This window comes from Entelurus aequoreus, linkage group LG10, assembly GCF_033978785.1.
Source record: "Entelurus aequoreus isolate RoL-2023_Sb linkage group LG10, RoL_Eaeq_v1.1, whole genome shotgun sequence".
Taxonomy (NCBI): domain Eukaryota; kingdom Metazoa; phylum Chordata; class Actinopteri; order Syngnathiformes; family Syngnathidae; genus Entelurus; species Entelurus aequoreus.
The window spans coordinates 62,970,191-62,995,371 of NC_084740.1; the positions used below are offsets into that span (position 1 = coordinate 62,970,191).

At 36.8% G+C, this 25,181-nt stretch overlaps 1 protein-coding gene across 1 annotated transcript in view; it reads left to right on the forward strand.

Moving 5' to 3' along the window:
- The first annotated feature begins 1,129 nt into the window (after positions 1-1,129).
- The window catches only part of LOC133658054 (PDZ domain-containing RING finger protein 4-like), a 119,771-nt gene continuing 95,719 nt past the window's right edge, over positions 1,130-25,181 (forward strand). Inside the window, exon 1 of the mRNA XM_062059666.1 lies at positions 1,130-1,210. Within this exon, the coding sequence (XP_061915650.1) occupies positions 1,142-1,210 (69 nt within the window). The 5' untranslated portion in view covers positions 1,130-1,141. The remainder of the gene's footprint in view (positions 1,211-25,181) is intronic.

The following is a 25,181-nucleotide window of genomic DNA, read 5'->3' on the forward strand; positions in this document are numbered from 1 at the left end:
ATTTGGAGGTCTCAAGGTTGGCAAGTATGCTTTTTGTTGTGTGTCATAAGAAAGATGCGACACGATCTCATGTTTTTAGTCCTTGTTTAACCACAAATCATGAAGTTCCCATTTTAGTAGCTGGAGCCAGTGTGGGCGCGAATGTGCTCGCGTGTAAAAAGCGACCAAGCAAGTAAAAAAAACCTAATGTAGCGTCCTCCTTGTAGTGTGTACTGATGTTAAAGACACTTCATTACACATCTACCATAACACTGTATCCATCATTAAATGCTTTATAATTCCACAAGGGTTTTGCAGTCCGTGTTCCTTATATGGGCACTCAAACATGCAACATGCTTTCCTTGCTGCTTAGTGTGCTGGTAATGTAGACGTCATGTCGTACATCACCATGTTGCTGATTGGACATCTTATCATTCCACGAGTGTTGGCTTTCAGCAGCACAGGCACACTTGAAACACTAAACAAAGAGATAATGTTCCAGGGCTGTGTGTACATGAGGCAGGTTATACATGTCTAGTATATGAAATATAAACATAATAGGAGGTGTAATGCCAGCAAGTCAGCTCTGGCTACTTTTCCAGGCTTCTGATTGGACAGCAGGTGTGTGTGTTTGTGTGTAAACATAAACACTTTTCAAACTACACTCCGTTCAACCCCAAATATGTGCTTTTGAAACTCTGTGTTGATGCGGACATGGCCTCAGCCTCTATCCTCAACATAATAAAGTAGGAGTTCAGAACAAGGCGACAGCACATCTTTGTCTCCATCCTCAGAAGTGAAGCGGCTCACACAAAGAAGCTCATCGTCTAAGCAGCCACGCAAGCTCCTCCCCTTCTCCTCTCTAGTCCCGCCTCGCCAGCATCAGCAGCCTGCGTCATCAGTGATGGGAGGGCTGGTCCAGCCACAACTCCTCCAGCGTGCGAGACACACCGAGACGCGGGGAAGGAAGGACCAGGCGGCGGATGTGAAGCTGCCAAAGGAGCGTGGCGCCTCCTCTGCACCTGGAGATGACAAGCAGCGCTGCGCCGTGTGGACCCTGACCCCCTCCCCACTGACCCCCTCCCCACTTCCCCTCTCGCTCGTGTCCGCCACCGCCGCCGCCGGGGAGGATTGGACGCCTGCCGTTTCCACGACAACTATAATGGGCTGCAATCTGTGCACTTTACAGAAGAGAGAGGAACACTACAAGCTGCTGTATGAGATAGGACAGGTGAGATGCTGCTGATGGAGGGCTGAAAGTGAAAGTGAAAGTGAAAAAGGGAGTCTTGACCTCCCAGCAGGTGTGTGGTGACCATAGTGTCAAGCAGTTTCCTTCTGCTGATGGAGGGATGAAAGTGAAAGTGAAAGTGAAGAGGTCTTGACCTCCCAGCAGGTGTGTGGTGACCATAGTGTCAAGCTATTTCCTTCTGCTGATGGAGGGATGAAAGTGAAAGTGAAGAGGTCTTGACCTCCCAGCAGGTGTGTGGTGACCATAGTGTCAAGCTATTTCCTTCTGCTGATGGAGGGATGAAAGTGAAAGTGAAAGTGAAGAGGTCTTGACCTCCCAGCAGGTGTGTGGTGACCATAGTGTCAACCTATTTCCTTCTGCTGATGGAGGGATGAAAGTGAAAGTGAAGAGGTCTTGACCTCCCAGCAGGTGTGTGGTGACCATAGTGTCAAGCTCTTTACTTCTGCTGATGGAGGGATGAAAGTGAAAGTGAAAGTGAAGAGGTCTTGACCTCCCAGCAGGTGTGTGGTGACCATAGTGTCAAGTTCTTTACTTCTGCTGATGGAGGGATGAAAGTGAAAGTGAAAGTGAAGGGGTCTTGATATCCCAGCAGGTGTGTGGTGACCATAGTGTCAAGCTCTTTACTTCTGCTGATGGAGGGATGAAAGTGAAAGTGAAAGTGAAGAGGTCTTGACCTCCCAGCAGGTGTGTGGTGACCATAGTGTCAAGCTATTTCCTTCTGCTGATGGAGGGATGAAAGTGAAAGTGAAAGTGAGAGAGAGTGTCTTGACCTCCCAGCAGGTGTGTGGTGACCATAGTGTCAAGCTATTTCCTTCTGCTGATGGAGGGATGAAAGTGAAAGTGAAAGTGAGAGAGTGTCTTGACCTCCCAGCAGGTGTGTGGTGACCATAGTGTCAAGCTATTTCCTTCTGCTGATGGAGGGATGAAAGTGAAAGTGAAAGTGAGAGAGAGTGTCTTGACCTCCCAGCAGGTGTGTGGTGACCATAGTGTCAAGCTATTTCCTTCTGCTGATGGAGGGATGAAAGTGAAAGTGAAAGTGAGAGAGTGTCTTGACCTCCCAGCAGGTGTGTGGTGACCATAGTGCCAAGCTATTTCCTTCTGCTGATGGAGGGATGAAAGTGAAAGTGAAAGTGAAGGGGTCTTGACATCCCAGCAGGTGTGTGGTGACCATAGTGTCAAGCTCTTTCCTTCTGCTGATGGAGGGATGAAAGTGAAAGTGAAGGGGTCTTGACATCCCAGCAGGTGTGTGGTGACCATAGTGTCAAGCTATTTCCTTCTGCTGATGGAGGGATGAAAGTGAAAGTGAAGAGGTCTTGACCTCCCAGCAGGTGTGTGGTGACCGTAGTGTCAAGCTCTTTACTTCTGCTGATGGAGGGATGAAAGTGAAAGTGAAAGTGAAGAGGTCTTGACCTCCCAGCAGGTGTGTGGTGACCATAGTGTCAAGCTATTTCCTTCTGCTGATGGAGGGATGAAAGTGAAAGTGAAGAGGTCTTGACCTCCCAGCAGGTGTGTGGTGACCATAGTGTCAAGCTATTTCCTTCTGCTGATGGAGGGATGAAAGTGAAAGTGAAAGTGAAGGGGTCTTGACCTCCCAGCAGGTGTGTGGTGACCATAGTGTCAAGCTCTTTACTTCTGCTGATGGAGGGATGAAAGTGAAAGTGAAGAGGTCTTGACCTCCCAGCAGGTGTGTGGTGACCATAGTGTCAAGCTATTTCCTTCTGCTGATGGAGGGATGAAAGTGAAAGTGAAAGTGAAGGGGTCTTGACATCCCAGCAGGTGTGTGGTGACCATAGTGTCAAGCTCTTTCCTTTTGCTGATGGAGGGATGAAAGGGAAAGTGAAGGGGTCTTGACCTCCCAGCAGGCGTGTGGTGACCATAGTGTCAAGCTCTTTACTTCTGCTGATGGCGGGATGAAAGTGAAAGTGAAAAAGGGAGTCTTGACCTCCCAGCAGGTGTGTGGTGACCATAGTGTCAAGTTATTTTCTTCTGCTGATGGAGGGATGAAAGTGAAAGTGAAAGTGAAGGGGTCTTGACCTCCCAGCAGGTGTGTGGTGACCATAGTGTCAAGCTATTTCCTTCTGCTGATGGAGGGATGAAAGTGAAAGTGAAAGTGAGAGAGAGTGTCTTGACCTCCCAGCAGGTGTGTGGTGACCATAGTGTCAAGCTATTTCCTTCTGCTGATGGAGGGATGAAAGTGAAAGTGAAAGTGAGAGAGAGTGTCTTGACCTCCCAGCAGGTGTGTGGTGACCATAGTGTCAAGCTATTTCCTTCTGCTGATGGAGGGATGAAAGTGAAAGTGAAAGTGAAGGGGTCTTGACATCCCAGCAGGTGTGTGGTGACCATAGTGTCAAGCTCTTTACTTCTGCTGATGGAGGGATGAAAGTGAAAGTGAAAAAGGGAGTCTTGACCTCCCAGCAGGTGTGTGGTGACATAGTGTCAAGTTATTTTCTTCTGCTGATGGAGGGATGAAAGTGAAAGTGAAAGTGAAGGGTTCTTGACCTCCCAGCAGGTGTGTGGTGACCATAGTGTCAAGCTCTTACCTTCTGCTGATGGAGGGATGAAAGTGAAAGTGAAAGTGAAGGGTTCTTGACCTCCCAGCAGGTGTGTGGTGACCATAGTGTCAAGCTCTTACCTTCTGCTGATGGAGGGATGAAAGTGAAAGTGAAAAAGGGAGTCTTGACCTCCCAGCAGGTGTGTGGTGACCATAGTGTCAAGCTATATCCTTACAGGAAGAGAAGCTGCGACTTACGGGGCTCAACGTCTTTTGGTGCCACCTGTGGCATAAAGCTCCAGACCACATGTCTCCAACTCAAGGCTCGGGGGCCAGATCTGGCCAGCAACATCATTTCATGTGGTCTGCCACATTATTTAAAGTGGCCTCTCACGTCATTCAGCTCAAGAATGTATATATATATATATGTATATATATATATATATATATATATATATATATATATATATATATATATATATATATATATATATATATATATATAATGTATATTAGGGGTGTAACGGTACGTGTATTTGTATTGAACCGTTTCGTTGCGGGGGTTTCGGTTCGGAGGTGTACCGAACAAGTTTCCACACGAACATATTAAGTAGCGTAGCGCACGTTGTGTAAACAATGCACACCGAGGCACAACACACGGCATGCTAGCAGCGACCGGGCTAGGACAACATGTAAAAGCCAGAGCTGGAAGACCCTCCTGCCTCGTTAAGATCTCCCGTTTGGGAACACTTTGGCTGTGCGATACAACAATGGAGGACGGAGGTTTGCCGACATTGTTCAGCAGCTGCTTCTGACAACACGTCAAACATGCTAACCCATTTGAAGCGTCACCACGGCATTCAAGCAGCCTCTCCTCGGCGAGTCAGGCAGGGCTAAAGCAATAACAAATGTTTTTATAGCAGCACATTTAAGACCATATTGCTTTAAAAACTAGATTTTTAGCCACTTCTATGGTGGAAGAACAATAAGCCCATATATCCTCTTACTGCCAAGTTAGCCAGGCTGGGGGGGAAAGAAAAGTTCATCTGAGGCTGAGTTGACTTGAAACTGTTTAATGTTGCACTTTTTATATGTAGAAGAAAAGTTTTGTCATTTTATTTCATCTGAGCAACAACTTGAGGCAGTTTAATGTTGATTAACGTGGACCCCGACTTAAACAAGTTGAAAAACTTATTGGGGTGTTACCATTTAGTGGTCAATTGTACGGAATATGTACTGTACTGTGCAATCTACTAATAAATATGTAGTGTACTGTGCAATCTACTAATAAATATGTAGTGTACTGTGCAACCTACTAATAAATATGTACTGTACTGTGCAATCTACTAATAAATATGTAGTGTACTGTGCAATCTACTAATAAATATGTACTGTACTGTGCAATCTACTAATACATATGTAGTGTACTGTGCAACCTACTAATAAATATGTACTGTACTGTGAAATCTACTAATAAATATGTAGTGTACTGTGCAATCTACTAATAAATATGTAGTGTACTGTGCAACCTACTAATAAATATGTACTGTACTGTGCAATCTACTAATAAATACGTACTGTACTGTGCAATCTACTAATAAATATGTACTGTACTGTGCAATCTACTAATAAATGTGTAGTGTACTGTGCAATCTACTAATAAATATGTAGTGTACTGTGCAATCTACTAATAAATATGTACTGTACTGTGCAATCTACTAATAAATATGTAGTGTACTGTGCAATCTACTAATAAATATGTACTGTACTGTGCAATCTACTAATAAATATGTAGTGTACTGTGCAATCTACTAATAAATATGTACTGTACTGTGCAATCTACTAATAAATATGTAGTGTACTGTGCAATCTACTAATAAAAGTCTCAATCAATCAATCAAAAAAAGCACTTTATATGTAGAAAGGTTTTTGTTAAGAAACCATTCTGAGCCTTATCTTATTTAGTTTGTATTGTATATATGTTGACCACATGAACCCTGGCAATGGACCCTGTGTGTATATGTATGTTATGCCATTGTTTACACATTTGGTAAATAAATAACCCAAAATGTATATTTTGTTGTTTTCTTACTGTACCGAAAATGAACCTAACGGTGACCTCTAAACCGAGGTACGTACCGATACCGTTACACCCCTACACACAAAGTATATGGCATCCTCACTGCTGCTGGTGGCATATACAGTGTAAAAGCACACCCATCTGGTTTTGAGATGATGCAGAGTTGCCTGGATGTGAAAATGCAAATGAGACAGAAGCGTGACCAACAGTGGTTTGATTCAGGGAGCAGAAGTCGGTCACGGCGGTTGCTTAGACGCCCGTTTCATTGGCACAAGAAGCACCACATCCCCCTTCTTTGCCTGACCCCACTGGATTTATGACTCATTTTCATCCCGTCTGACCCCTCAACCTTCTCACTGACTGCTTGTGCTGCATGTGCACATGTTCTAAGCTAAGTGTTGTGCATGTGCACATGTTCTAAACTAAGTGTTGTGCATGTGCACATGTTCTAAACTAAGTGTTGTGCATGTGCACATGTTCTAAACTAAGTGTTGTGCATGTGCACATGTTCTAAACTAAGTGTTGTGCATGTGCACATGTTCTAAACTAAGTATTGTGCATGTGCACATGTTCTAAACTAAGTGTTGTGCATGTGCACATGTTCTAAACTAAGTGTTGTGCATGTGCACATGTTCTAAACTAAGTGTTGTGCATGTGCACATGTTCTAAACTAAGTGTTGTGCATGTGCACATGTTCTAAACTAAGTGTTGTGCATGTGCACATGTTCTAAACTAAGTGTCCTGCATGTGCACATGTTCTAAACTAAGTGTCCTGCATGTGCACATGTTCTAAACTAAGTGTTGTGCATGTGCACATGTTCTAAACTAAGTGTTGTGCATGTGCACATGTTCTAAACTAAGTGTTGTGCATGTGCACATGTTCTAAACTAAGTGTTGTGCATGCGCACATGTTCTAAGCTAAGTGTTGTGCATGTGCACATGTTCTAAACTAAGTGTTGTGCATGTGCACATGTTCTAAGCTAAGTGTTGTGCATGTGCACATGTTCTCAGCTAAGTGTTGTGCATGTGCACATGTTCTAAACTAAGTGTTGTGCATGTGCACATGTTCTAAACTAAGTGTCCTGCATGTGCACATGTTCTAAACTAAGTGTCCTGCATGTGCACATGTTCTAAACTAATTGTTCTGCATGTGCACATGTTCTAAACTAAGTGTTGTGCATGTGCACATGTTCTAAACTAAGTGTTGTGCATGTGCACATGTTCTAAACTAAGTGTTGTGCATGTGCACATGTTCTAAACTAAGTGTTGTGCATGTGCACATGTTCTAAGCTAAGTGTTGTGCATGTGCACATGTTTTAAACTAAGTGTTGTGCATGTGCACATGTTCTAAACTAAGTGTTGTGCATGTGCACATGTTCTAAACTAAGTGTTGTGCATGTGCACATGTTCTAAACTAAGTGTTGTGCATGTGCACATGTTCTAAACTAAGTGTCCTGCATGTGCACATGTTCTAAACTAAGTGTCCTGCATGTGCACATGTTCTAAACTAAGTGTTGTGCATGTGCACATGTTCTAAACTAAGTGTCGTGCATGTGCACATGTTCTAAACTAAGTGTTGTGCATGTGCACATGTTCTAAACTAAGTGTTGTGCATGTGCACATGTTCTAAACTAAGTGTCCTGCATGTGCACATGTTCTAAGCTAAGTGTCGTGCATGTGCACATGTTCTAAACTAAGTGTTGTGCATGTGCACATGTTCTAAACTAAGTGTTGTGCATGTGCACATGTTCTAAACTAAGTGTCCTGCATGTGCACATGTTCTAAACTAAGTGTTGTGCATGTGCACATGTTCTAAACTAAGTGTTGTGCATGTGCACATGTTCTAAACTAAGTGTTGTGCATGTGCACATGTTCTAAGCTAAGTGTTGTGCATGTGCACATGTTCTAAACTAAGTGTTGTGCATGTGCACATGTTCTAAACTAAAGTGTCCTGCATGTGCACATGTTCTAAACTAAGTGTCGTGCATGTGCACATGTTCTAAACTAAGTGTCGTGCATGTGCACATGTTCTAAACTAAGTGTTGTGCATGTGCACATGTTCTAAACTAAGTGTTGTGCATGTGCACATGTTCTAAACTAAGTGTTGTGCATGTGCACATGTTCTAAACTAAGTGTTGTGCATGTGCACATGTTCTAAACTAAGTGTCCTGCATGTGCACATGTTCTAAACTAAGTGTCCTGCATGTGCACATGTTCTAAACTAAGTGTTGTGCATGTGCACATGTTCTAAACTAAGTGTCCTGCATGTGCACATGTTCTAAACTAAGTGTTGTGCATGTGCACATGTTCTAAACTAAGTGTTGTGCATGTGCACATGTTCTAAACTAAGTGTTGTGCATGTGCACATGTTCTAAACTAAGTGTCCTGCATGTGCACATGTTCTAAGCTAAGTGTTGTGCATGTGCACATGTTCTAAACTAAGTGTTGTGCATGTGCACATGTTCTAAACTAAGTGTTGTGCATGTGCACATGTTCTAAACTAAGTGTTGTGCATGTGCACATGTTCTAAGCTATGTGTTGTGCATGTGCACATGTTCTAAACTAACTGTTGTGCATGTGCACATGTTCTAAACTAAGTGTTGTGCATGTGCACATGTTCTAAACTAAGTGTTGTGCATGTGCACATGTTCTAAACTATGTGTTGTGCATGTGCACATGTTCTAAACTAAGTGTCCTGCATGTGCACATGTTCTAAACTAAGTGTTGTGCATGTGCACATGTTCTAAACTAAGTGTTGTGCATGTGCACATGTTCTAAACTAACTGTTGTGCATGTGCACATGTTCTAAACTAAGTGTCCTGCATGTGCACATGTTCTAAACTAAGTGTTGTGCATGTGCACATGTTCTAAACTAAGTGTTGTGCATGTGCACATGTTCTAAACTATGTGTTGTGCATGTGCACATGTTCTAAACTAAGTGTCCTGCATGTGCACATGTTCTAAACTAAGTGTTGTGCATGTGCACATGTTCTAAACTAAGTGTTGTGCATGTGCACATGTTCTAAACTAAGTGTTGTGCATGTGCACATGTTCTAAACTAAGTGTTGTGCATGTGCACATGTTCTAAGCTAAGTGTTGTGCATGTGCACATGTTCTAAACTAAGTGTTGTGCATGTGCACATGTTCTAAGCTAAGTGTTGTGCATGTGCACATGTTCTAAACTAAGTGTTGTGCATGTGCACATGTTCTCAGCTGAGTGTTGTGCATGTGCACATGTTCTAAACTAAGTGTTGTGCATGTGCACATGTTCTAAACTAAGTGTTGTGCATGTGCACATGTTCTAAACTAAGTGTTGTGCATGTGCACATGTTCTAAACTAAGTGTCGTGCATGTGCACATGTTCTAAACTAAGTGTTGTGCATGTGCACATGTTCTAAACTAAGTGTTGTGCATGTGCACATGTTCTAAACTAAGTGTTGTGCATGTGCACATGTTCTAAGCTAAGTGTTGTGCATGTGCACATGTTCTCAGCTAAGTGTTGTGCATGTGCACATGTTCTAAACTAAGTGTCCTGCATGTGCACATGTTCTAAACTAAGTGTTGTGCATGTGCACATGTTCTAAACTAAGTGTTGTGCATGTGCACACGTTCTAAACTAAGTGTTGTGCATGTGCACATGTTCTAAACTAAGTGTCCTGCATGTGCACATGTTCTAAACTAAGTGTTGTGCATGTGCACATGTTCTAAACTAAGTGTTGTGCATGTGCACATTTTCTAAACTAAGTGTTGTGCATGTGCACATGTTCTAAACTAAGTGTTGTGCATGTGCACATGTTCTAAGCTAAGTGTTGTGCATGTGCACATGTTCTAAACTAAGTGTTGTGCATGTGCACATGTTCTAAACTAAGTGTTGTGCATGTGCACATGTTCTAAACTAAGTGTTGTGCATGTGCACATGTTCTAAACTAAGTGTCCTGCATGTGCACATGTTCTAAACTAAGTGTTGTGCATGTGCACATGTTCTAAACTAAGTGTTGTGCATGTGCACATTTTCTAAACTAAGTGTTGTGCATGTGCACATGTTCTAAACTAAGTGTTGTGCATGTGCACATGTTCTAAGCTAAGTGTTGTGCATGTGCACATGTTCTAAACTAAGTGTTGTGCATGTGCACATGTTCTAAACTAAGTGTTGTGCATGTGCACATGTTCTAAACTAAGTGTTGTGCATGTGCACATGTTCTAAACTAAGTGTTGTGCATGTGCACATGTTCTAAGCTAAGTGTTGTGCATGTGCACATGTTCTAAACTAAGTGTTGTGCATGTGCACATGTTCTAAGCTAAGTGTTGTGCATGTGCACATGTTCTAAACTAAGTGTTGTGCATGTGCACATGTTCTAAACTAAGTGTTGTGCATGTGCACATGTTCTAAACTAAGTGTTGTGCATGTGCACATGTTCTAAACTAAGTGTTGTGCATGTGCACATGTTCTAAACTAAGTGTTGTGCATGTGCACATGTTCTAAACTAAGTGTTGTGCATGTGCACATGTTCTCAGCTAAAATAAGCTAAGCAAAAACACAGCATCACTTTTTCCGGACACCTTTTCGTACGCTCCAAGCCCAACTGTGTTGGATTTGTTTTGTTCCGACACCCAGTAGTTTTTATTTTGACCTCCACCTTGACAATCAGTCTCGTAGATTCAAGCAAAAAGTACAATTAGCCATAAATGTATGAATGAGCTGGATTAAAAGCACATGTAAGTGCCACATATTATACTGTTGTTTAACAATAAGTCTAGAAGTCCCACTAAAGTGAGCAGAATCTAGCCTTGATGCCACAATTGAAAGCGTTTAAAGTGCTTTTATGAAATGTGTCAGTTGCTTTAATGCTAACGATCTGTTTGACCATGCCTGTCCCCACCTGGGATTGTCTACAAATCTATTCCCTACATGCACACTATAACTTTGCATGTGTCTATTGTAGTAGAATCCATCAATCACATGCAGTAGAGCCTCAACTTACCAGCTTAATTATCTTCTGTCACGTTAACTCCAAACACTCAACATCTTCCTTTCAAATGAATATAAATCCATTTCATGGGTTCTTGGCCTCCACAGAACAGCACCATGCTCATATGTTACATGCCTTTTAAAGGGAAATAGGTAAGAAACATTGTATAAAGAAATACAATAGAATATACTACTAAACAATTACTGTATTTTTATGACGCAATGTACCGCATATAAGCCGCACCCAGGAAAAAACCACAATGTTTTTTTCCCTATATAAGTCTCCTCAGCCTCAGCTTTCCTGGTAAGGTCTATTCAGGTGTACTGGAGAGGAGGCTACGCCAGATAGTCCAACCTCGGATTCAGGAGGAACAGTGTGGTTTTGGTCCTGGTGGTGGAACTGTGGACCAGCTCTATACTCTGGGCAGGGTCCTTGAGGGTGCATGGGAGTTTGCCCAACCAGTCTACATGTGCTTTGTGGACTTGGAGAAGGCATTGGACCGTGTCCCTCGGGAAGTCCTGTGGAGTGTGCTCAGAGAGTATGGGGTATCGGACTGTCTGATTGTGGCGGTCCACTCCCTGTATGATCAGTGCCAGAGTTAGTCCACTCCCTGTATGATCAGTGTCAGAGTTAGTCCTCTCCCTGTATGATCAGTGTCAGAGCTTAGTCCTCTCCCTGTATGATCAGTGTCAGAGCTTAGTCCTCTCTGCCGGCAGTAAGTGGGACACGTTTCCAGTGAGGGTTGGACTCCGCCAAGGCTGCCCTTTGTCACCCATTCTGTTCAGAACTTTTATGGACAGAATTTCTAGGCACAGTCAGGGCGTTGAGGGGATCTGGTTTGGTGGCTGCAGGATTAGGTCTCTACTTTTTGCAGACGATGTGGTCCTGATGGCTTCATCTGGCCAGGATCTTCAGCTCTCACTGGATCGGTTCGCAGTTGAGTGTGAAGCGACTGGGATGAGAATCAGCACCTCCAAGTCCGAGTCCATGGAGATTGATCCGTACTAGATAAAGCTCGATCCATACCAGATATGTATCGATCAATACCAGATATAGATCGACCCATACTAGATATACATTGATCCATACTAGCTATAGATCGATCCATACTAGATATAGATCGATCCATTCTAGATATAGATCGACCCATACTAGATATAGATCAATCTATACTAGATAAATATCGAGCCATATTAGATATAGATCGATCCATACTAGATATAGATCGATCCATACTAGTTATAGATTGATCCATACTAGATATAGATCGATCCATACTAGATATAGATCGATCAATACCAGATATAGATCGACCCATACTAGATATAGATTGATCCATACTAGATATAGATCGATCCATACTAGATATAGATCGACCCATACTAGATATAGATCAATATATACTGGATAAATATCGAGCCATATTAGATATAGATCGATCCATACTAGATATAGATCGATCCATACTAGATATAGATCGATCTAAACTAGATAAATATCGAGCCATATTAGATATAGATCGATCCATACTAGATATAGATCCATCCATACTAGATATAGATCGATCCATACTAGATATAGATCGATCCATACTAGATATAGATCGACCCATACTAGATATAGATCAATCTATACTAGTTAAATATCGAGCCATATTAGATATAGATCGATCCATACTAGATATAGATCGATCCATACTAGGTATAGATTGATCCATACTAGATATAGATCGATCAATACCAGATATAGATCGACCCATACTAGATATAGATTGATCCATACTAGATATAGATCGATCCATACTAGATATAGATCGACCCATACTAGATATAGATCAATCTATACTAGATACATATCGAGCCATATTAGATATAGATCGGTCCATACTAGATATAAATCGATCCATACAAGATATAGATCGATCCATACTAGATATAGATCGATCTATACTAGATAAATATCGAGCCATATTAGATATAGATCGATCCATACTAGATATAGATCGATCCATACTAGATATAGATCGATCCATACTAGATATAGATCGATCCATACTAGATATAGATCGATCCATACTAGATATAGATCGACCCATACTAGATATAGATCAATCTATACTAGATAAATATCGAGCCATATTAGATATAGATCGATCCATACTAGATATAGATCGATCCATACTAGATATAGATTGATCCATACTAGATATAGATCGATCAATACCAGATATAGATCGACCCATACTAGATATAGATTGATCCATACTAGATATAGATCGATCCATACTAGATATAGATTGATCCATACTAGATATAGATCGATCAATACCAGATATAGATCGACCCATACTAGATATAGATTGATCCATACTAGATATAGATCGATCCATACTAGATATAGATCGACCCATACTAGATATAGATCAATCTATACTAGATAAATATCGAGCCATATTAGATATAGATCGATCCATACTAGATATAGATCGATCCATACTAGATATAGATTGATCCATACTAGATATAGATCGATCCATACTAGATATAGATCGATCTATACTAGATAAATATCGATCCATACTAGATATAGATCGATCCATACTAGATATAGATGGATCCATACTAGATATAGATGGATCCATACTAGCTTTAGATCAATCACCAATCCATCCAGCATTGATCTTATATTTTCATGGTTAAATGTTTAGATATTATTTGAACATTGTTGGCTGGCGTCTGACTCCCAAGTTTGTGTCTTCCTCCTCTTGTGTTCCTCCTTTGTGTCGTGACAACACCAGCCTGAGTTCTTCTCTTCTGGACATCACATCATCCACTGCCACTTCTGACAAAAAACAGTCTGCCAGACTTTCTCAGCGTATTTTCTCCGCAAAACACAAAAGGTACGCCCCGTATTATTGCAGCCGTGTCCACGTCCCCTTTTGCAAATATTACAGCTTCAACTCTTCTGGGAATGCTGTGGCTCTTAGTCTCCATTCTAATTCATCCCAAAGGTGTTCTATGGGGTTCAGGTCAGGACTCTGTGCAGGCCAGTCAAGTTCATCCACACCAGACTCTGTCATCCATGTCTTATGGACCTTGCTTGGTGCACTGGTGCACGGTCATGTTGGAAGAGGAAGGGGCCCGCTCCAAACTGTTCCCACAAGGTTGGGAGCATGGAATTGTCCAAAATGTTTTGGTATTCTGGAGCATTCAAAGTTCCTCTCACTGGAACTAAGGGGCCAAGCCCAACTCCTGAAAAACAACCCCACACCATAATTCCTCCTCCACCAAATGTCACACTGGGCACAATGCAGTCTGAAATGTAGCGTTCACCTGGCAACCTCCAAACCCAGACTGGTGCATCAGATTGCCAGATGGAAAAGTGTGATTCATACACATAGTGTACATGAAACAACATATAGTGTACATGAAACAACATAGTGTACTGGATACAACATATAGTGTACATAACACAACATAGTGTACATAAAACAACATATAGTGTACATGAAACAACACATAGTGTACTGAATACAACATATAGTGTACATAACACAACATAGTGTACATGAAACAACATATAGTGTACATGAAACAGCACATAGTGTACTGAATACAACATATAGTGTACATAACACAACATAGTGTACATGAAACAACATAGTGTACATGAAACAACATAGAGTGTACATGAAACAACATATAGTGTACATGAAACAACATAGTGTACATGATACAACATATAGTGTACATAACACAACATAGAGTGTACATGAAACAACATATAGTGTACATGAAACAACATAGAGTGTACATGAAACAACATATAATGTACTTGAAACAACATATAGTGTACTTTATACAACATATAGTGTACATGAAACAACATAGTGTACATGAAAAAACATATAGTGTACATGAAACAACATATAGTGTACATAAAACAACATAGAGTGTACATGAAACAACATAGAATGTACATGAAACAACATATAGTGTACATAAAACAACATAGTGTACATGAAACAACATAGTGTACATGAAACAACATATAGTGTACGTAAAACAACATAGAGTGTACATGAAACAACATATAGTGTACATGAAACAACATAGAATGTACATGAAACAACATATAGTGTACATAAAACAACATAGTGTACACGAAACAACATAGTGTACATGAAACAACATATAGTGTACGTAAAACAACATATAGTGTACATGAAACAACATAGTGTACATGAAACAACATATAGTGTACATGAAACAACATATAGTGTACATAAAACAACATAGAGTGTACATGGAACAACATAGAATGTACATGAAACAACATATAGTGTACATAAAACAACATAGTGTACATGAAACAACATAGTGTACATGAAACAACATATAGTGTACTAAAAACAACAGAGTGTACATGAAACAACATATAGTGTACATGAAACAACACATAGTGTACTGGATACAACATATAGTGTACATAACACAACATAGTGTACATGAAACAACATAGTGTACATGAAACAACATAGAGTGTACATGAAACAACATATAGTGTACATGAAACAACATAGTGTACATGATACAACATATAGTGTACATAACACAACATAGAGTGTACATGAAACAAAATATAGTGTACATGAAACAACATAGAGTGTACATGAAACAACATATAATGTACATGAAACAACATAAAGTGTACATGAAACAACATAGAGTGTACATGAAACAACATAGTGTACATGAAACAACATAGAGTGTACATGAAACAACATAGTGTACATGAAACAACATAGTGTACATGAAACAACATAGTGTACATGAAACAACATATAGTGTACATGAAACAACATAGTGTACATGAAACAACATAGAGTGTACATGAAACAACATAGTGTACATGATACAACATATAGTGTACATAACACAACATAGAGTGTACATGAAACAACATATAGTGTACATGAAACAACATAGAGTGTACATGAAACAACATATAATGTACATGAAACAACATATAGTGTACATGAAACAACATATTGTACATGAAACAACATAAAGTGTACATGAAACAACATACAGTGTACATGAAACAACATATAATGTACATGAAACAACATATAGTGTACATGAAACAACATAGTGTACATGAAACAACATAGAGTGTACATGAAACAACATAGTGTACATGAAACAACATAGAGTGTACATGAAACAACATAGTGTACATTAAACAACATATAGTGTACATGAAACAACATAGTGTACATGAAACAACATAGAGTGTACATGAAACAACATAGAGTGTACATGAAACAACATAGTGTACATGAAACAACATAAAGTGTACATGAAACAACATACAGTGTACATGAAACAACACATAGTGTACATGAAACAACATATAGTGTACATAAAACAACATAGAGTGTACATGAAACAACATATAGTGTACATGAAACAACATAGAGTGTACATGAAACAACATATAATGTACATGAAACAACATAAAGTGTACATGAAACAACATATTGTACATGAAACAACATAAAGTGTACATGAAACAACATAGAGTGTACATGAAACAACATATAATGTACATGAAACAACATATAGTGTACATGAAACAACATAGTGTACATGAAACAACATAGAGTGTACATGAAACAACATAGTGTACATGAAACAACATAGTGTACATGAAACAACATAGAGTGTACATGAAACAACATAGTGTACATGAAACAACATATAGTGTACATGAAACAACATAGTGTACATGAAACAACATAGAGTGTACATGAAACAACATAGTGTACATGAAACAACATATAGTGTACATGAAACAACATAAAGTGTACATGAAACAACATAGAGTGTACATGAAACAACATAGAGTGTACATGAAACAACATAGTGTACATGAAACAACATAGTGTACATGAAACAACATAGAGTGTACATGAAACAACATAGTGTACATGAAACAACATAAAGTGTACATGAAACAACATATAGTGTACATGAAACAACATATAATGTACATGAAACAACATATAGTGTACATGAAACAACATAGTGTACATGAAACAACATAGAGTGTACATGAAACAACATAGAGTGTACATGAAACAACATAGTGTACATGACAACATAGAGTGTACATGAAACAACATAGTGTACATGAAACAACATAATGTACATGAAACAACATAAAGTGTACATGAAACAACATACAGTGTACATGAAACAACACATAGTGTACATGAAACAACATATAGTGTACATAAAACAACATAGAGTGTACCTGAAACAACAGAGTGTACATGAAACAACATAGTGTACATGAAACAACATAGTGTACATGAAACAACATAGAGTGTACATGAAACAACATATAGTGTACATGAAACAACATAGTGTACATGAAACAACATAAAGTGTACATGAAACAACATATAGTGTACATGAAACAACATAGTGTACATGAAACAACATATAGTGTACATGAAACAACATAAAGTGTACATGAAACAACATACAGTGTACATGAAACAACATAGAGTGTACATGAAACAACATAGTGTACATGAAACAACATAAAGTGTACATGAAACAACATATAGTGTACATGAAACAACATATAATGTACATGAAACAACATATAGTGTACATGAAACAACATAGTGTACATGAAACAACATAGAGTGTACATGAAACAACATAGTGTACATGAAACAACATAAAGTGTACATGAAACAACATACAGTGCACATGAAACAACACATAGTGTACATGAAACAACATATAGTGTACATAAAACAACATAGAGTGTACATGAAACAACATAGAGTGTACATGAAACAACATAGTGTACATGAAACAACATAGAGTGTACATGAAACAACATAGTGTACGTAAAACAACATATAGTGTACATGAAACAACATATAATGTACATGAAACAACATAGAGTGTACACGAAACAACATAGTGTACTTGAAACAACATATAGTGTACTTTATACAACATATAGTGTACATGAAACAACATAGTGTACATGAAAAAACATATAGTGTACATGAAACAACATATATTGTACATAAAACAACATAGAGTGTACATGAAACAACATAGAATGTACATGAAACAACATATAGTGTACATAAAACAACATAGTGTACATGAAACAACATAGTGTACATGAAACAACATATAGTGTACGTAAAACAACATAGAGTGTACATGAAACAACATATAGTGTACATGAAACAACATAGAATGTACATGAAACAACATATAGTGTACATAAAACAACATAGTGTACACGAAACAACATAGTGTACATGAAACAACATATAGTGTACGTAAAACAACATATAGTGTACATGAAACAACATAGTGTACATGAAACAACATATAGTGTACATGAAACAACATATAGTGTACATAAAACAACATAGAGTGTACATGGAACAACATAGAATGTACATGAAACAACATATAGTGTACATAAAACAACATAGTGTACATGAAACAACATAGTGTACATGAAACAACATATAGTGTACTAAAAACAACAGAGTGTACATGAAACAACATATAGTGTACATGAAACAACACATAGTGTACTGGATACAACATATAGTGTACATAACACAACATAGTGTACATGAAACAACATAGTGTACATGAAACAACATAGAGTGTACATGAAACAACATATAGTGTACATGAAACAACATAGTGTACATGATACAACATATAGTGTACATAACACAACATAGAGTGTACATGAAACAAAATATAGTGTACATGAAACAACATAGAGTGTACATGAAACAACATATAATGTACATGAAACAACATAAAGTGTACATGAAACAACATAGAGTGTACATGAAACAACATAGTGTACATGAAACAACATAGAGTGTACATGAAACAACATAGTGTACATGAAACAACATAGTGTACATGAAACAACATAGTGTACATGAAACAACATATAGTGTACATGAAACAACATAGTGTACATGAAACAACATAGAGTGTACATGAAACAACATAGTGTACATGAAACAACATATAGTGTACATGAAACAACATGAAGTGTACATGAAACAACATACAGTGTACATGAAACAACATAGAGTGTACATGAAACAACATAGAGTGTACATGAAACAACATAGTGTACATGAAACAACATAGAGTGTACATGAAACAACATAGTGTACATGAAACAACATAAAGTGTACATGAAACAACATATAGTGTACATGAAACAACATATAATGTACATGAAACAACATATAGTGTACATGAAACAACATAGTGTACATGAAACAACATAGAGTGTACATGAAACAACATAGTGTACATGAAACAACATAGTGTACATGAAACAACATAAAGTGTACATGAAACAACATACAGTGTACATGAAACAACATATAGTGTACATAAAACAACATAGAGTGTACATGAAACAACATAGAGTGTACATGAAACAACATAGTGTACATGAAACAACATAGTGTACATGAAACAATATAGAGTGTACATGAAACAACATAGAATGTACATAAAACAACAGAGTGTACACAAAACAACATAGTGTACATGAAACAACATATAGTGTACGTAAAACAACATATAGTGTACATGAAACAACATAGTGTACATGAAACAACATAAAGTTTACATGAAACAACATATAGTGTACATAAAACAACATAGAGTGTACATGAAACAACATAGAATGTACATGAAACAACATATAGTGTACATAAAACAACATAGTGTACATGAAACAACATAGTGTACATGAAACAACATATAGTGTACGTAAAACAACATAGAGTGTACATGAAACAACATATAGTGTACATGAAACAACATAGAATGTACATGAAACAACATATAGTGTACATAAAACAACATAGAGTGTACACGAAACAACATAGTGTACATGAAACAACATATAGTGTACGTTAAACAACATATAGTGTACATGAAACAACATAGTGTACATGAAACAACATATAGTGTACATGAAACAACATATAGTGTACATAAAACAACATAGAGTGCACATGGAACAACATAGAATGTACATGAAACAACATATAGTGTACATAAAACAACATATTGTACATGAAACAACATAGTGTACATGAAACAACATATAGTGTACTAAAAACAACATAGAGTGTACATGAAACAACATATATATGTAAAGCGACTTTGGGTACTTAGAAAAGCGCTATATAAATCCCAGGTATTATTATTATTATTATTATAGTGTACATGAAACAACACATAGTGTACTGGATACAACATATAGTGTACATAACACGACATAGTGTACATGAAACAACATAGTGTACATGAAACAACATAGAGTGTACATGAAACAACATATAGTGTGCATGAAACAACATAGTGTACATGATACAACATATAGTGTACATAACACAACATAGAGTGTACATGAAACAACATATTGTGTACATGAAACAACATAGAGTGTACATGAAACAACATATAATGTACATGAAACAACATATAGTGTACATGAAACAACATAGTGTACATGAAACAACATAAAGTGTACATGAAACAACATAGAGTGTACATCAAACAACATATAATGTACATGAAACAACATATAGTGTACATGAAACAACATAGTGTACATGAAACAACATAGAGTGTACATGAAAAAACATAGTGTACATGAAACAACATAGTGTACATGAAACAACATAGAGTGTACATGAAACAACATAGTGTACATGAAACAACATAGTGTACATGAAACAACATAGTGTACATGAAACAACATATAGTGTACATGAAACAACATAAAGTGTACATGAAACAACATACAGTGTACATGAAACAACATACAGTGTACATGAAACAACATAGAGTGTACATGAAACAACATAGTGTACATGAAACAACATAGTGTACATGAAACAACATAGAGTGTACATGAAACAACATAGTGTACGTAAAACAACATAAAGTGTACATGAAACAACATATAGTGTACATGAAACAACATATAATGTACATGAAACAACATATAGTGTACATGAAACAACATAGTGTACATGAAACAACATAGAGTGTACATGAAACAACATAGTGTACATGAAACAACATAGTGTACATGAAACAACATAAAGTGTACATGAAACAACATACAGTGTACATGAAACAACACATAGTGTACATGAAACAACATATAGTGTACATAAAACAACATAGTGTACATGAAACAACATAGAGTGTACATGAAACAACATAGAATGTACATGAAACAACATATAGTGTACATAAAACAACATAGAGTGTACACGAAACAACATAGTGTACATGAAACAACATATAGTGTACGTAAAACAACATATAGTGTACATGAAACAATATAGTGTACATGAAACAACATATAGTGTACATGAAACAACATATAGTGTACATAAAACAACATAGAATGTACATGAAACAACATATAGTGTACATGAAACAACATAGTGTACATGAAACAACATAGTGTACATGAAACAACATATAGTGTACGTAAAACAACATAGAGTGTACATGAAACAACATATAGTGTACATGAAACAACATAGAATGTACATGAAACAACATATAGTGTACATAAAACAACATAGAGTGTACACGAAACAACATAGTGTACATGAAACAACATATAGTGTACGTTAAACAACATATAGTGTACATGAAACAACATAGTGTACATGAAACAACATATAGTGTACATGAAACAACATATAGTGTACATAAAACAACATAGAGTGCACATGGAACAACATAGAATGTACATGAAACAACATATAGTGTACATAAAACAACATATTGTACATGAAACAACATAGTGTACATGAAACAACATATAGTGTACTAAAAACAACATAGAGTGTACATGAAACAACATATATATGTAAAGCGACTTTGGGTACTTAGAAAAGCGCTATATAAATCCCAGGTATTATTATTATTATTATTATAGTGTACATGAAACAACACATAGTGTACTGGATACAACATATAGTGTACATAACACGACATAGTGTACATGAAACAACATAGTGTACATGAAACAACATAGAGTGTACATGAAACAACATATAGTGTGCATGAAACAACATAGTGTACATGATACAACATATAGTGTACATAACACAACATAGAGTGTACATGAAACAACATATTGTGTACATGAAACAACATAGAGTGTACATGAAACAACATATAATGTACATGAAACAACATATAGTGTACATGAAACAACATAGTGTACATGAAACAACATAAAGTGTACATGAAACAACATAGAGTGTACATCAAACAACATATAATGTACATGAAACAACATATAGTGTACATGAAACAACATAGTGTACATGAAACAACATAGAGTGTACATGAAAAAACATAGTGTACATGAAACAACATAGTGTACATGAAACAACATAGAGTGTACATGAAACAACATAGTGTACATGAAACAACATAGTGTACATGAAACAACATAGTGTACATGAAACAACATATAGTGTACATGAAACAACATAAAGTGTACATGAAACAACATACAGTGTACATGAAACAACATACAGTGTACATGAAACAACATAGAGTGTACATGAAACAACATAGTGTACATGAAACAACATAGTGTACATGAAACAACATAGAGTGTACATGAAACAACATAGTGTACGTAAAACAACATAAAGTGTACATGAAACAACATATAGTGTACATGAAACAACATATAATGTACATGAAACAACATATAGTGTACATGAAACAACATAGTGTACATGAAACAACATAGAGTGTACATGAAACAACATAGTGTACATGAAACAACATAGTGTACATGAAACAACATAAAGTGTACATGAAACAACATACAGTGTACATGAAACAACACATAGTGTACATGAAACAACATATAGTGTACATAAAACAACATAGTGTACATGAAACAACATAGAGTGTACATGAAACAACATAGAATGTACATGAAACAACATATAGTGTACATAAAACAACATAGAGTGTACACGAAACAACATAGTGTACATGAAACAACATATAGTGTACGTAAAACAACATATAGTGTACATGAAACAATATAGTGTACATGAAACAACATATAGTGTACATGAAACAACATATAGTGTACATAAAACAACATAGAATGTACATGAAACAACATATAGTGTACATGAAACAACATAGTGTACATGAAACAACATAGTGTACATGAAACAACATATAGTGTACGTAAAACAACATAGAGTGTACATGAAACAACATATAGTGTACATGAAACAACATAGAATGTACATGAAACAACATATAGTGTACATAAAACAACATAGAGTGTACACGAAACAACATAGTGTACATGAAACAACATATAGTGTACGTAAAACAACATATAGTGTACATGAAACAACATAGTGTACATGAAACAACATATAGTGTACATGAAACAACATATAGTGTACATAAAACAACATAGTGTACATGGAACAACATAGAATGTACATGAAACAACATATAGTGTACATAAAACAACATAGTGTACATGAAACAACATAGTGTACATGAAACAACATATAGTGTACTAAAAACAACATAGAGTGTACATGAAACAACATATAGTGTACATAAAACAACATAGAGTGTACATGAAACAACATAGAGTGTACATGAAACAACATAGAGTGTACATGAAACAACATAGAGTGTAAACGAAAAAAATATATAATGAATGAAAACACAAAAAAAAATCAACTTCTACTACACGGTATATATATATATATATATATATATAATTTATCTGCTAACAACTACCGTAATTTCCGGACTATAAGCCACACCTGACTATAAGCCGCACCAGCTAAATTTAGGGGAAAATACAGATTGCTCCATATATAAGCCGCACCCGACTATAAGCCGCAGGGTTTTGATGTGTAATTACCGTAGTATATAGTGTAATTAGCGTAGTATATAGTGTAATTAGGGTAGTATATAGTGTAATTAGCGTAGTATATAGTGTAATTAGCGTAGTATATAGTGTAATTAGCGTAGTATATAGTGTAATTAGCGTAGTATATAGTGTAATTACCGTAGTATATAGTGTAATTAGCGTAGTATATAGTGTAATTACCGTAGTATATAGTGTAATTAGCGTAGTATATAGTGTAATTACCGTAGCATATAGTGTAATTACCGTAGTATATAGTGTAATTAGCGTAGTATATAGTGTAATTACCGTAGCATATAGTGTAATTACCGTAGCATATAGTGTAATTAGCGTAGTATATAGTGTAATTAGCGTAGTATATAGTGTAATTAGCGTAGTATATAGTGTAATTACCGTAGTATATAGTGTAATTAGCGTAGTATATAGTGTAATTACCGTAGTATATAGTGTAATTAGCGTAGTATATAGTGTAATTAGGGTAGTATATAGTGTAATTACCGTAGTATATAGTGTAATTACCGTAGTATATAGTGTAATTAGCGTAGTATATAGTGTAATTACCGCAGTATATAGTGTAATTAGCGTAGTATATAGTGTAATTAGCGTAGTATATAGTGTAATTAGCGTAGTATATAGTGTAATTACCGTAGTATATAGTGTAATTAGCATAGTATATAGTGTAATTACCGTAGTATATAGTGTAATTAGCGTAGTATATAGTGTAATTAGGGTAGTATATAGTGTAATTACCGTAGTATATAGTGTAATTACCGTAGTATATAGTGTAATTACCGTAGTATATAGTGTAATTAGCGTAGTATATAGTGTAATTACCGTAGTATATAGTGTAATTAGCGTAGTATATAGTGTAATTAGCGTAGTATATAGTGTAATTACCGTAGTATATAGTGTAATTAGCGTAGTATATAGTGTAATTAGCGTAGTATATAGTGTAATTACCGTAGTATATAGTGTAATTAGCGTAGTATATAGTGTAATTACGTAGTATATAGTGTAATTACCATAGTATATAGTGTAATTAGGGTAGTATATAGTGTAATTAGCGTAGTATATAGTGTAATTAGTGTAGTATATAGTGTAATTAGCGTAGTATATAGTGTAATTAGCGTAGTATATAGTGTAATTACCGTAGTATATAGTGTAATTAGCGTAGTATATAGTGTAATTACGTAGTATATAGTGTAATTACCATAGTATATAGTGTAATTAGGGTAGTATATAGTGTAATTAGCGTAGTATATAGTGTAATTAGTGTAGTATATAGTGTAATTAGCGTAGTATATAGTGTAATTAGCGTAGTATATAGTGTAATTACCGTAGTATATAGTGTAATTA